Raw genomic sequence first — 12,037 nt, forward strand, 5'->3', positions numbered from 1 at the left:
GGTTATCTGACTTGGGTGGGTACTGAAAGGGAAACACAATTTCCAAATCCACCCAAGCATTCTGGCTCAGATCAACCCGAATATGATACCAGCAAAAGAGGGGATACAGTATCCCAGAAGCTACAAGTAGGTGGCCACCAAACAGGAAGAAGCATCTCATCTTGTTGGAATAACTGTGTGTGTATCAGCCTATCAGGCAAGTACAAGAGAGGGAAGAGAACTTTTGAGTACACGCCTCAAGCCACCAAAGTGGCAAACAATACAATGGCTACTATTCTTCTCCGATTTTCATTACAGATCTTGATTCCTTGGTAAAATATACAAATCAGAGCAATACAATCAATATCATGTGCTGAACAAAAACAGATCCAAAAGCACTATGACATATGACAACTCCAAGGGAGGAACATGAGACTAGAATGTGGCTCTGGCCTGTTGCTGCTTACAGGCACCATGAACAAGTTCCTAGCCGGCAAGGTGACTGGGAGAGCTCTTGAACATCGTGTGCCACATGAAAGCCCTGGAGAGGACCATCTCAAGCTCGTGGTGCGCCCAGGTCCTTGTGGGAAGGTGCTGAAGAAACATTACCATTTCTTGAAAATCCAGTTTCTGCAGTTTGTCTGACCACTGAGGGGGGAAAGGGTTTCAAACTATCAGAAACTCGAAATTCTGGCAAGCATGACAGAGATTGCTGTTGGTGTAATAAAAACACATAAACATATTTCAAAGGTGACTTACAGTTAACAAAAAGCTAGCCGATATGTACACAAGAAAATCTGGCAGATAATCTCCTTCAGCAAGATATGTATCCCAAAGGCGCGTGACAAGATGAAAAGGTATCTACATGGATATGTGACAGGTCAGCAACCTTTTTACATGTATGTGAAATACAAAATCAAGTCATCAAGTGTAGCAGGAACAAACCTCCCGTATCAGGAGGCAGTTGAACCAACGGAAGGCAAATTGAAGAAACTCTAGTCCTTGCTCTTCAATGTGCTTGGATACAGGTTCTGCATACAATGATACAACAAAAAATTATGAGGTCAAGGATAAGTGTTTTTCCAATCATTGACTAGGCACTTTCAAAATGATGTTTCTACAAGTATATACATTATTTATCTCCACAAAAGGGCCCAGTTTCCATTATTCTGTCACAATTACTTTAGCCGGAAGGGCCATTACATATGGGTTGAAAAGTGAAATTTGTCTGCCACATCGTGGAACCAGAAGTGGCAAAACATGAGAATCAGTGGAACATTACCATCTATACGACGAACTAGTTCCTTCAATCTAAAAACAAGACGCTGAATTCCTGGTTGTGCAAAGGTGTAATGATCCTGCATTCCATCAAGAAACTTCGAGAGACACCAATAGCAGTCTGCTTCTATGTTAGAAATGTCCTGTGCTGAAAGATTGTCCATCGACCAACCGTCCATGTTGCCCTCTAGGTGCTCTGATAAGAACACGATCAAGAATGGCGTGACAAGGTCATTTATTCCTTGGACGTAGCCGCTTGCTGGGTGACGAATAGCCCTGAAAACCCCACATCAGAACAATGGAGATAAGCAAATTAACACAACCCTGGTTGTATTAAATACGAATGACAGCGCCAACAGTCAAAAAATATTAGTAAAAGTCATGTTTGCACTAACAGAACGGGCCTGCATGTGGATGATAATTTGGACTAAAGGAACCATGTTACTGCCAAATCAAGAAAACAAACTTCGAATTAAGAACAATACATCTAAATGTAAATAGAGAGTGCACTAAATATAGGAGACATACTAGCACATAGACGAAATATATGAAAGTATGAAAAGACGGAGAAGTCATTGGTGCTGACAGAATTGGTGTACATGTAGGTGAGACAGAGAATCTATTTCAAAGGAAACAAGCAATCATGCTAGTGCAAAAGGAAAGTGTTCAGCATTAAGATCCATACATCAAGATGTCAAGATAAAGACTCAATTCATGCCAAGCAAACTAAAGGAATAAATATAAGAGCAAGTTTAGTGCAAAATTCATCCATTTATCCAAGTTTTCCCACAGAAGATATAGAGTCGCAATGGGTAAAGAAGAATTTCACAAATGTAGTATTATCCACACCGGAAACAAGCATATTTGCATACAGCAGGCTGACGTCAGGAGGAAAATAGTGCATCAAAATTGGAAATAAGATATATTTTTCTGTTGATGAACCCAACACCACCACCAAAAAAGGAAGAAAGAAAGAAAACAAGCCAGCCAAGCTCACACCTTACCATGTATATAAAATGCGCTCGAGAGATTTCTGAATTTGAGGATTCTGAAAAAAGGTAACATCAGGTACAGTTCTTGGGCAGTCAACTGCAATCTGCAGGCCAACAGGTGATTGTAAGACAATTGATTTTGAGAAAATAGGGTGAGGGAATGAGTCGATAAGTTATAAGCCAAAAAATGTTACCTGACGAAGCATAGTAATTTCTTCATCTGAGCGTTCACTATCCGGGATATCGTAGTATTGAGAAACACATTCCACATACTCTAGTCTTTTTCTTGTTAGAACACCTTCTCGTCTATCTTTATTAGGTGGCGCATATCCCTGTAGCCAGCTATATTAAATTCAAAAATTGGAACAGAACATTCGAAAGAAGTTCTGCGATCTTTACGTGAAGCATGTCTACTCACCAAAAGAAGCCTCCATACATTAGGCCGCATATATGGGGGGACACCGCTCCAAGATAATTCACGCAATTTATCTACATAATGGAGGATAGATTGCAGCTGTCAGCTGAACTCTAGATAATCTTGAAGAACCAAAATATATTAAATTTTAAAGTTTTTTCAAAGAAAAAAAAGCCCAAAATAGGCTTTATGATTTATCAACTCTGACCTGAGATAGAAAGAACGAGGGGGCAGAAAAAAAGTAGATAAAAGGCAGCAAGGATTACACACACATACAAAAAAAAAGATGGCCACACTATGACTTCTTAGTTTGTGGGTATAAGAAGAATCAGATACTCTGAAATGCTAGTTTTCATTGTATTGGAAGTAACTTTATATCATCAACAAAAGCAAGCTTAATCGATAAACTGAAGCGAAAAACATAGCTTCTGTAAAATACAAGGAATAACCACTTATCAGATTATCATTGTACATAACTTTTAGTATTTTTTTATCTTTGTCTTCCTAAACACAATAATGCAAAAGCATCCAAATAGAAAAAACTAGAGGTGATCAGCCATGCCTAATATAAGAAAATTACTGTAATGTTTACTTCTGAGATCAAACTAATTCCCGCAAAAATGGTGATGAATTCAAAATAATATAGTACAAAGAATAATCTGCATACCTAATATAACAGCTGGCCTAGAGAGTTCCTTTGTGAACTTATCAATTCTTGCAGAATCTGTAGCTCTAGCCCCAGAAACTAGCCCTTGGGCATCTGGTAATGAATTTGAGCTACTTGTTGACAGAGGATTTGATTTCTTTGCACTTGCATTGTCAAATGAGTTTCCAGATGCTTGGCCTTCTCCCTGCACAATGTCAACTCCATCAGTTACAATACATCTTCTTTGCATGTCAAAAACAGTCAAACTACTAGCATATTACCTCCTGTGAACCTTCCTTGCGCTCATCTTCATCATGCTCATTCTCAAAGCGTGGAGAATAATCAGGAGGGGAAAGAGGCTCAGATCGCCGAGTTAGCAAAACCTTCCCAGGAAAGCTACGTCCTTTGAGCATTCTGACAGAGTGTGGCAAAACGACCAAAAATCGTTTGTAATGATACAAGAACATAGGGCATACAGTGCCTAGCAACTGTAACAAATATGTCTAATGAGAACACTGAGTATAGGTTACAAAAGTGCCATTTGGTTACTTTTGGGTCACAGAGTTCTCAAATTGAATACCCGTGGTATATAGATAAAGAGACAGATCAAGAGCATTTCTTCGGGATATGCAGCCTAGGGACTTAACTAGTGTACTGACACTGAGAAAAGCTATAGCCGTATGCACGAGTCTCATTTCGCAGGATTCAGATCGATGATGGAGAAAGGCTCGCGCGAGGGAGGAAAGACCCGGCTTACCCTTGCACGTTGCGGAGCGTCTGGTTGAAGCGCCACTCCGTGTTGTTGGGGCTCCCGCCGGCACCGCCGCCGACTCCTCCGCCGCTGCCGCTCATCGCCGCCGGTCCGGGGCTGCCTGACTCAGGCAAGGCAACCGAGCTCAGGCCCAGGCGCAGGGAATCGGAAGCCTGAGCTTGTTGCGCACTCTCTTCACGCAAGCCCGCAAAGCATCGCCGAGATCCACGGCGTTGCCGCCCGTGCACTCGCCGCTGCTGCGCCTGCCGCCTGCCTGGCTGGCTGGCCGCCGTCCGCTCGATCTGCTGCGAAGCAACCGGTTCGGTCACCGATCTATGGTGTGGAGAGGAAGCAGAAGGAATTGGGGATCCATGGGAATGCAACTGAAAGCGCCTTGCCAGGAATCTTCACATCGCAGCAACGAAAGCGTAATTTATGCTTTACGCCTCTCGCGTTCATTACAGTACGTGGTTAGCTTTGGGGCACGCGGAGAATTTTGTTATCTGGCTATGTATCCACTAAGCCCATTCTCAATGCCATGTTTCATAATAATTATATAGAAATAGTGCCACATAAATAAAAATATATTTAGTTCATGGATGAAATAACTCACATAGTGTATAGTTTCATCTTTTATTATTTTCGAAGCTACATGCAAGATACAAAATCTTGAAAATAGTGTACACATGGTTTCATCCCCGTGAAACCACTTTCTCCTCTCACTTCATAAATAGTGTACCATGAGATCAAAATTAGCTATGTAACAGCTTATTTATTATCCATGAAACCCGCATTGAGAATGGCCTAAGAGGCTTCAAGTACATGAGACTAGGAAATAGAATCTACAAATAAATTATTGATAATTATATCGTATTGTAGAGTTAATCTATCTCTTCTCAGTTCAAAACTAACGTTATGTTTAGATCTCCGACACCAAACCTTCATGTGGCATACTCCTCTCATGTGAAGCTCAACTCTAGAAATGATGTCCGCCACTTTTCTCTCACCATGTCATCTACTCCGGATGCCAGGATCCTCAAGGATCTACTGATAGTAAAGAGCCTAGCTCCAAACCAGCTAGCCGCGCATCAGCGGTTTAATCAAATTTATGTGAGGATTTTTCTTAATGATTATAAAAAAATATTTTGAGAATACGTAGGAGAGCTACGTGTCATTGCATTACAAAGATAATTGAAAGTTTTTAACATGGGCCATTCACCGGGCGCACGCACACGTGTTACAACAAACTTACGCGACTATACGGCAAAAGAAAACAACCCGAGCTAAGGCCTATCCTGTCCAGTCCCAGTTGCTGATGCCGTTGGCCAACCAATGGTGACCAGGTGTGTTGCCCCGGCTTGTATCCATAGTTGGCCTTCCTCCAAGATCAGAGCTGCAACCTGAGCTGCTGAGTTCTCCGGCTGGCTTCTCCTTCCAGAGCCTCCAAGACGGAAGCATGAAGGCTGAATCCAGACCTCTCCTTTGCAATTTGTTTAGTCCTGCTCTTTTCTCCAGCCACCAATCAACTGTTTGCATATCTTGAGATGGAGTCTGATTGATCAGTCCAAGGGATAAGCTGATGCAGTGCCACACTTGTTGGGTGAATGAGCAGGAACAAAACAGATGAATTCTAAAGGCTGAATGACTGTAAAAAATAGTTGCATATCTTTGCATGAAGGCTGAATGATTATAAAAAATAGTTCAGAACAAAAAAAACGAGACGAATTCACCATTTTTTTTTCTTTTCGAAAAGCATTCTACGACCATTTTTAGTCCAAAAAAGTACTTTGTCTGCTAGCTAACCAGTAGTACTTTGCAGCTTTGGACCGATCAAAATTTACGGTAAATGACGGGGCCATGTCAGGAATGGTCTATCTTTCCAAATATACTGGAGCATCACCTGTAATCTGTATTCCCAGAATCCGGTACCAGTTCATTCAGAATCTGGATCGATAAAGCATGCATATAATAAACAGATCGGCAATTCCCAATCAGCCTGGTTAACAAAGGTGCTATTTTATCCTTTTGGTCCAAGTACAGAAGGCATGAGGAGGAATTCATTTGTCTCTTCAGATCCGGGAAATAAGCCAATAACAGAACAAGCTCAGAACATTGAGCTTTTTGGTCACAACACCCTTCTCTCTCTCTCGTTTTCATCAAAGGGTGGCTACAACAGGATACTGTATGATGCCCTTTTATTCTCGTATTGTAGTGTCTGTGAAAAAACATACGGATTTTTTAGTACTAACATAGCAGGCTTAATTCTTGACAATGTTTCTGCAATTCTACTTGGCGTCCCTAGATAGAAAATTGTGTGACTGGATGTCCCGAACGTTGGAGAGTTCATCCACCGTGTCTCCCCGCTCAAACACAGCTGCTGCGCCCATCCCAGATCCTGCAATCGACACAAAGCAATATGGTCAAATTACATTTACGCGTTACGCATCCTTTTGCCTTTGCAAATGCAAATGCAAGTATCTAACAACGAGCATGATGGAGATAATAAATCTAACCGATGCACATGGTGACGACACCAAATCTGCAGTCTCTGCCTCGGCGCTTCATTTCGTTCAGAAGAGTAGCCACACACCGTGCACCTGAACAACAAAAAGAAACCACTAGCTTAGATGACTTTGCTCAGACGACCTGGTAACAGGTACCACAATGGCAGTGGTACTCTATTTTCCTGACAATCTCGCATACAAGTATAATTCAGTTACCTGTTGCACCCAGAGGGTGTCCCATGGCAATCGCGCCTCCATTCACATTTACTTTGGATCGGTCCAATCCCAGCTTGTTGCAGCAATAGACAAATTGAGAGGCAAATGCCTGCAAGTGGATGACTTGGTAATCAGCTGTTGTTAATAGATGACAGAAAAGCTGTGGAATATGACAAATAAACAGACCTCATTCAGTTCAAAGAGATCAATGTCTTCAATCTCAAGGCCAGCAGACTTCACTGCAGCAGGAATGGCTACAGCAGGACCAACACCCATTACAGCTGGATCCACTCCGACAGCAGCAAAGCTCCTAATAGATTATGTCAAGAAACATTTTAGTCTAAGAATGAACTGAGGATAGTATATGTCAAAACAATGATGGTAAACACAATGTGAACTAATGAAGATGTTGTATGTATATATGTAAAGGCACATAAAGTACCTGAAAACACCGAGAATAGGAAGCCCTTTCTTCAAAGCTACAGATCTCTTCATGAGAAGAACAGCTCCAGCACCATCACTCACTTGACTAGAATTGCCTACACAGTTTGAATGATTTATCAGATGATGTTTCAGCAGTGAGTGAAAAAAAACCCCAGGATGCAGGGGAGTGTCAATGAAAATAGTTGTCTTCTGCAGCACCTGCAGTTGTAGTCCCATCCTTTTTGAAAACTGGTTTAAGCTTCGCCAATCCAGATGCTGTGGTCCCTGGCCTAATTCCATCATCAACTGATATCACAACTTTCTTCTCCTCTCCAGTTTTAGGATCAACGATCTGCACAGTATGAACAGTGTCAGTATAATAATAACCACTAAAAAATTCATGTTCTTTTCCTAGAAAACTAGACTGAAAAATTGGTCGGACAACAAGCATATTAGTTCCACAGTAGGGGCCTCCCAAAAAAAACAAGCATATTAGTTACTGCTAAGGTGATGCAGTTAAAACTAGGTTAAGCTGTTGCTAGTTTCTACTGGAAAGGGGGCTGTGGCCAGAAGAAGCATATTAGTTTCAATGCCTCCTACCTTTGTTGGCACTGGGACAATCTCATCCTTAAATTTTCCAGAAGCCGTGGCTGCAGCAGCTCTCCTATGAGACTCAGCCTGATAAAATATGAAGCTTTGATTTCCATCTTAATCGAAAGAAAGAAATGATAAAATTAAAACAGTTTGTGCCTAAGGAACTCACAGCAGCCTGATCTTGCTCTTGCCTGGTGACACCATATCGATGAGCAACATTTTCAGAAGTAATTCCCATGGGCAGAAGACAATCCTGTGCTTTCTGGAATGCACTTATCTGCAGAGAAGAATGTGTCATAGAAATAAAAAGAATATCAGTATCAATGTACAGTGTGATTTATAATCCATACCCTGGGGTTTACTTGTCCTTCCCAACCAATGGAATTTATCGACATGGATTCCAGACCAGCACCAATCCCTGTTTGGAGGGAAAACAGTAATTCAGCACACAAACTAAACCACAGCAGCAAGACTAGCATGGTATTCAGCATGCTGCAATTACCTATGTCATAGAAACCAGCCTTTATAGCAGCGGCGACATCAGCTACTGCCTGTAACCCAGATGAGCATTGCCGGTTGACAGTTCTAACAGGAACAGTTTCTACAGAAATAAAATGGGATAGTCAAATTTTGTCCAGAAGATAGAATCCTCTTCTTCAAATGATAGCACCACGATTGCTAACATAGGGGTTTACCAGGGAATCCAGCATAGAAAGCAGCCATCCTGCACTCATTTGCACGCTGCGAACCTGGACCTAGAACCGTCCCAACCACAATGTCACCAATGTCACCAGGATTGATTTTAGTGTTGTCCAGAACAGCCTACAGGTGCAAAACGAAAGTAACAGAACATGAATAATGAGCGCGTGAAAACTTTTTGTTTAAGCACACAGCCAACCAATTGTAACGAAAACTCTTATGTTTCAGCACAGCCAGCCAGTTGTTGCGAAAACTAGCAGATTAATAATAAGATAACAGAAGCAAACCTTGAGAACAACGGTAAGGAGGTCCTCTGGGTACGTGTCCTTGAAACCTCCTCGCTTGGCCTTGCAAATCGGCGTCCGGTATGCGCTGCAGTGAGACAGCACGGAAGGAAGAGGTATAGTATCCATCAACCGTACATGTGCAGCATACTGATTGATATGAAAAGGACCAAAGCAGCAAAGCCTTGCAATCAAGGTTGCTAACTGTTCTATTTTGAACATTTTGGATTCGTCTTTTTGTGCATAGTGTTATCCTTATCTTACTTATTCCTGTAAATTAGTTGACTGATTACGCATTCTCGTTGCTAAGTAGCAGTACAAGGTCAGTGACTCAGTGGGGTGGATGTTCAGTATCATCACTGTGTCATGGCTGTCTATATCCACCATGTAAATATACTAAAAAAGATAGAGTCCATCGATACGATCTGGTGGGGCGCGGTAACAATTCCAATTTCTATCAGTTTATCTAGGTAGCGCAGGCAGCATGTTAAAGAGGTTTCCTAAACAACTAAAATAGGAGCACTCCCTACGAAAGAGTGGGGGGAAGGGGAAAAAAGCGGTAAGAGGAAGGCTTACGCGACGACGACGACATCGTCTCCGAAGGAGGAGGTCCTCTGGTACGCGGCGCTGTCCCCGGCCGCACACTCCGACGCCTGAACACCGAACGCCCGCCGCCACCGGCACGCAGCAAGAAATCGATCAGCCAACCCACACAAGAGAGATGAACCAGAACCAACCCAACCAGGAGATCAGGAGCTCACCGCTAGCTGCGGCTGCGAGGAGGGCGAGGAAGAGGAGGGGAGGAGGTGGGCGAGGAGGACCCGCTGCCGATCGATCGCCTTCTCCATGGCCGGCTGGTTTGCTCGGTGCCGCGCGCGCGCGCGTTGGGGTTATCGGAAGGGAATTAATGAGAGGAAGGGGAGGCGGAAGCGAGGTGGTTGCGGATTTGCTTGGCTTCCTCTTATGGCGCGGCGCCGGCACGTAGCGAGTCAGGAAAGCACGCAGCCCAAGCAAGATGGCGACCCGTGTTTATCCAGCGTACGGCAACGGCATGGGCACGGATTGGGATCAGGAAATCAGGATCACACCAGGCCATGCCCGCCAGAGAAGATACTTGCGAAGCTTTTGCTTGCACGTTTATGATTTCTCTGCCTTTTTGGTCAACTTGTGCATTATGCCCAAAAAATTTGCATTTCCATTTTTGCGAATTTTTTGCATCTTCTGGGAGTTGCCTCTTAGGACAAAGAAACTGCGTGTTTGTCCTTAAGCCTGATTTTTTTTATTGATCCATCAGCTCTTTTTTTTTTCAGGTCACTGATTTGTAACATTCTAGATATTTAGTCGGTGTAACTGTGACCACAAATTTTTGTTAATAAGTTATCTCTAGCTCTGTTTCACAATGTTAGTCTGGTTCTTATACTCCCTCCGTATAGGAAAAGGAATTCGTTTTGGACAAGGTTTGGGTCAAACATTGGGAATATAAATCATGAATAACTTTTAAGTTGTTGAGTTTGGAAATATGAAAGCTATATAAATAGATTTGTCTTGAAAAATACTTTCATAAAAATATACATATATCACTTTTTGATAAATATTTTATAAAAATAAGGAGTCAAAGTAATGCTTTGGAGACCGTGTCGCTGTCCAAAACGACTTCCTTTTCCTATACGGAGGGAGTACTTGAGAGGACCGATAGCTAAATAATTTGTTTATGAAATCATATCGTTCTTAGTCTCATTGGATGATTAACTATTGATCTATCAAATCAATACAAATTCAACATAGTTTCATCGCTGCCTAGCCCGGTGGCCAGGGGAACGGGGAAAGGGTTGATATTATCCTCGTTCTTTGGAAGATCTGGCTAGAGAAATCGGAGGGTCTTCCAACATAAAGATAATACGGTTACCCAGATAACCGACGGCATCAAGAACCAAGCTGTCGCTGTGGGAGTTAAATACTTGGAGGACCTTCTCTCAGGATAGGCATCCGTTTTGTACTTAGTTGTTATAGCGGAGTTATGCCTTCCCGTTTTTGGGATGCGAGTGTACAGCTTGTATAGTATGTTTGTATACAGTTCGTCAAATTTTTCCTCTCTTTTAATATAGCAGCAGCTCTCCTGCTGGCTCGGTTTTAAAAAAACATAGTTTCATTAAATTTTAATCAAATACTATAACGTCTAGGTATGCCGACCAGACAAGCATAGTAAGTTTCGTTACCGTCTTCATGTTCTCCAGCCGTCACGTCATTTGTTAGAAAAAGAGAACGGTTCCTGCCGATTTCTTTTGGGTCTACTTGAAACATTATTGGAAAAGGCGGTGCCATGGCATGAACCAACGTATAATCTTTATTTGTACCTGGAAATAGCCGTATGCCCCCTGAAATATGTGGAGGATATGCATGTGTGGACATTCTAATGTCCGCATGGAACGGAACGTGCCGTGACTCATGAATTTGTCGGGCTCCACACACCTGGCGTCACCACTGACGCAGGCTTTGGTCGGTCCGGACAAGTGCCCCTAACGGCCTGCCAACTTGTTTTATTTTGCTCCATTATGCATGTTGGGCTCCGTACCGGCCCACTATACTGTTGCACGGCCCATGCATATGCCGACTAAGCAGCAAGCCTGTATTTCCCTTAGCCCGGCAGAGGCCCATCGAACATTGAGGGCGCGTTTGGATGAGTGTGCCTGCGACAGCCATACCAAAATTTGGTCGTTTTTTTAATTAAGGTTGGCTCTTTTAGTTAAGTCACAATTTCAGAGTACACAATTTCCTGTATGCAACCAGGGATACAATGTGGAAAGATCGTATAAGCACAGAGCTCACCCGATCGAGCCAGTACATGAGCCAGCTTATTAGCACTACGACTTATATGAACAAAAGACACAAAAAAAAATTACATGTCAGTGGTTTGGTATCAGCTACTATCTCTAGCAGGTGCATTTATCTTCAAAGTCAAGGTAAGGCAATCGGATTGCAATATCACATTGCGGAAACCTTCTTCGAGGGCAAGAACAACAGCACAACGCAGAACAAGAGCCTCTGCAACATCTGGTGAGGTGATGCTACTAAAAGACTTACGACAAGCCATCAGACAAATACCCAAATGATTTCGAAACCAATGGCCGAACTCGAAGAGGAGGTAAAGATTGTTGCATCAACATTAACACAAACCAAATCAGGCGGCGGTGGAGCCCACTTCATGACATCCTTTGGGGGTGCACACCTAAGTGGCTGAATCGGTTTCAGACGATGC

At 42.7% G+C, this 12,037-nt stretch overlaps 2 protein-coding genes across 2 annotated transcripts; both read right to left on the reverse strand.

Moving 5' to 3' along the window:
* Positions 1 to 144: 144 nt before the first annotated feature.
* Positions 145 to 4,453, reverse strand: LOC117841573 (GTPase-activating protein gyp1). The gene is made up of 10 exons (XM_034721992.2): positions 4,068 to 4,453; positions 3,592 to 3,724; positions 3,332 to 3,515; positions 2,668 to 2,738; positions 2,444 to 2,581; positions 2,262 to 2,353; positions 1,262 to 1,533; positions 925 to 1,010; positions 739 to 840; positions 145 to 627 (listed from the first exon to the last, which is right to left on the reverse strand). The coding sequence occupies exons 1-10, from the start codon at positions 4,160 to 4,162 to the stop codon at positions 466 to 468; spliced, it is 1,335 nt and encodes a 444-aa protein (XP_034577883.1). The 5' UTR covers positions 4,163 to 4,453; the 3' UTR covers positions 145 to 465.
* Positions 4,454 to 6,061: 1,608 nt separating this feature from the next.
* On the reverse strand, positions 6,062 to 9,757 carry LOC117841576 (3-ketoacyl-CoA thiolase 2, peroxisomal). The gene is made up of 14 exons (XM_034721997.2): positions 9,543 to 9,757; positions 9,358 to 9,434; positions 8,785 to 8,869; positions 8,494 to 8,620; positions 8,301 to 8,399; positions 8,149 to 8,216; positions 7,968 to 8,075; positions 7,805 to 7,882; positions 7,424 to 7,556; positions 7,224 to 7,320; positions 6,968 to 7,091; positions 6,782 to 6,890; positions 6,575 to 6,658; positions 6,062 to 6,456 (listed from the first exon to the last, which is right to left on the reverse strand). Exons 1-14 carry the CDS (start codon positions 9,627 to 9,629, stop codon positions 6,347 to 6,349), a joined length of 1,386 nt encoding a protein of 461 aa, XP_034577888.1. The 5' UTR covers positions 9,630 to 9,757; the 3' UTR covers positions 6,062 to 6,346.
* Positions 9,758 to 12,037: the final 2,280 nt, after the last annotated feature.

This window comes from Setaria viridis, chromosome 1 (genome assembly GCF_005286985.2).
Source record: "Setaria viridis chromosome 1, Setaria_viridis_v4.0, whole genome shotgun sequence".
In the NCBI taxonomy this organism is placed as follows: domain Eukaryota; kingdom Viridiplantae; phylum Streptophyta; class Magnoliopsida; order Poales; family Poaceae; genus Setaria; species Setaria viridis.

What these genes read in the sequence shown, in the direction of transcription:
- LOC117841573 (XM_034721992.2), bottom strand. Translation starts at nt 4,162, where the DNA reads ATGAGCGGCAGCGGCGGAGGAGTCGGCGGCGGTGCCGGCGGGAGCCCC. An exon ending in ATGTATGGAGGCTTCTTTTG is followed by an intron (nt 2,582 to 2,667) that starts GTGAGTAGACAT and finishes AGCTGGCTACAG; the next exon opens with GGATATGCGCCACCTAATAA. An exon ending in ACTGCCTCCTGATACGGGAG is followed by an intron (nt 841 to 924) that starts GTTTGTTCCTGC and finishes ATATCCATGTAG; the next exon opens with ATACCTTTTCATCTTGTCAC.
- LOC117841576 (XM_034721997.2), bottom strand. Translation starts at nt 9,629, where the DNA reads ATGGAGAAGGCGATCGATCGGCAGCGGGTCCTCCTCGCCCACCTCCTC. An exon ending in CCTATTCTCGGTGTTTTCAG is followed by an intron (nt 7,092 to 7,223) that starts GTACTTTATGTG and finishes ATAATCTATTAG; the next exon opens with GAGCTTTGCTGCTGTCGGAG. An exon ending in ACACCCTCTGGGTGCAACAG is followed by an intron (nt 6,659 to 6,781) that starts GTAACTGAATTA and finishes TTTGTTGTTCAG; the next exon opens with GTGCACGGTGTGTGGCTACT.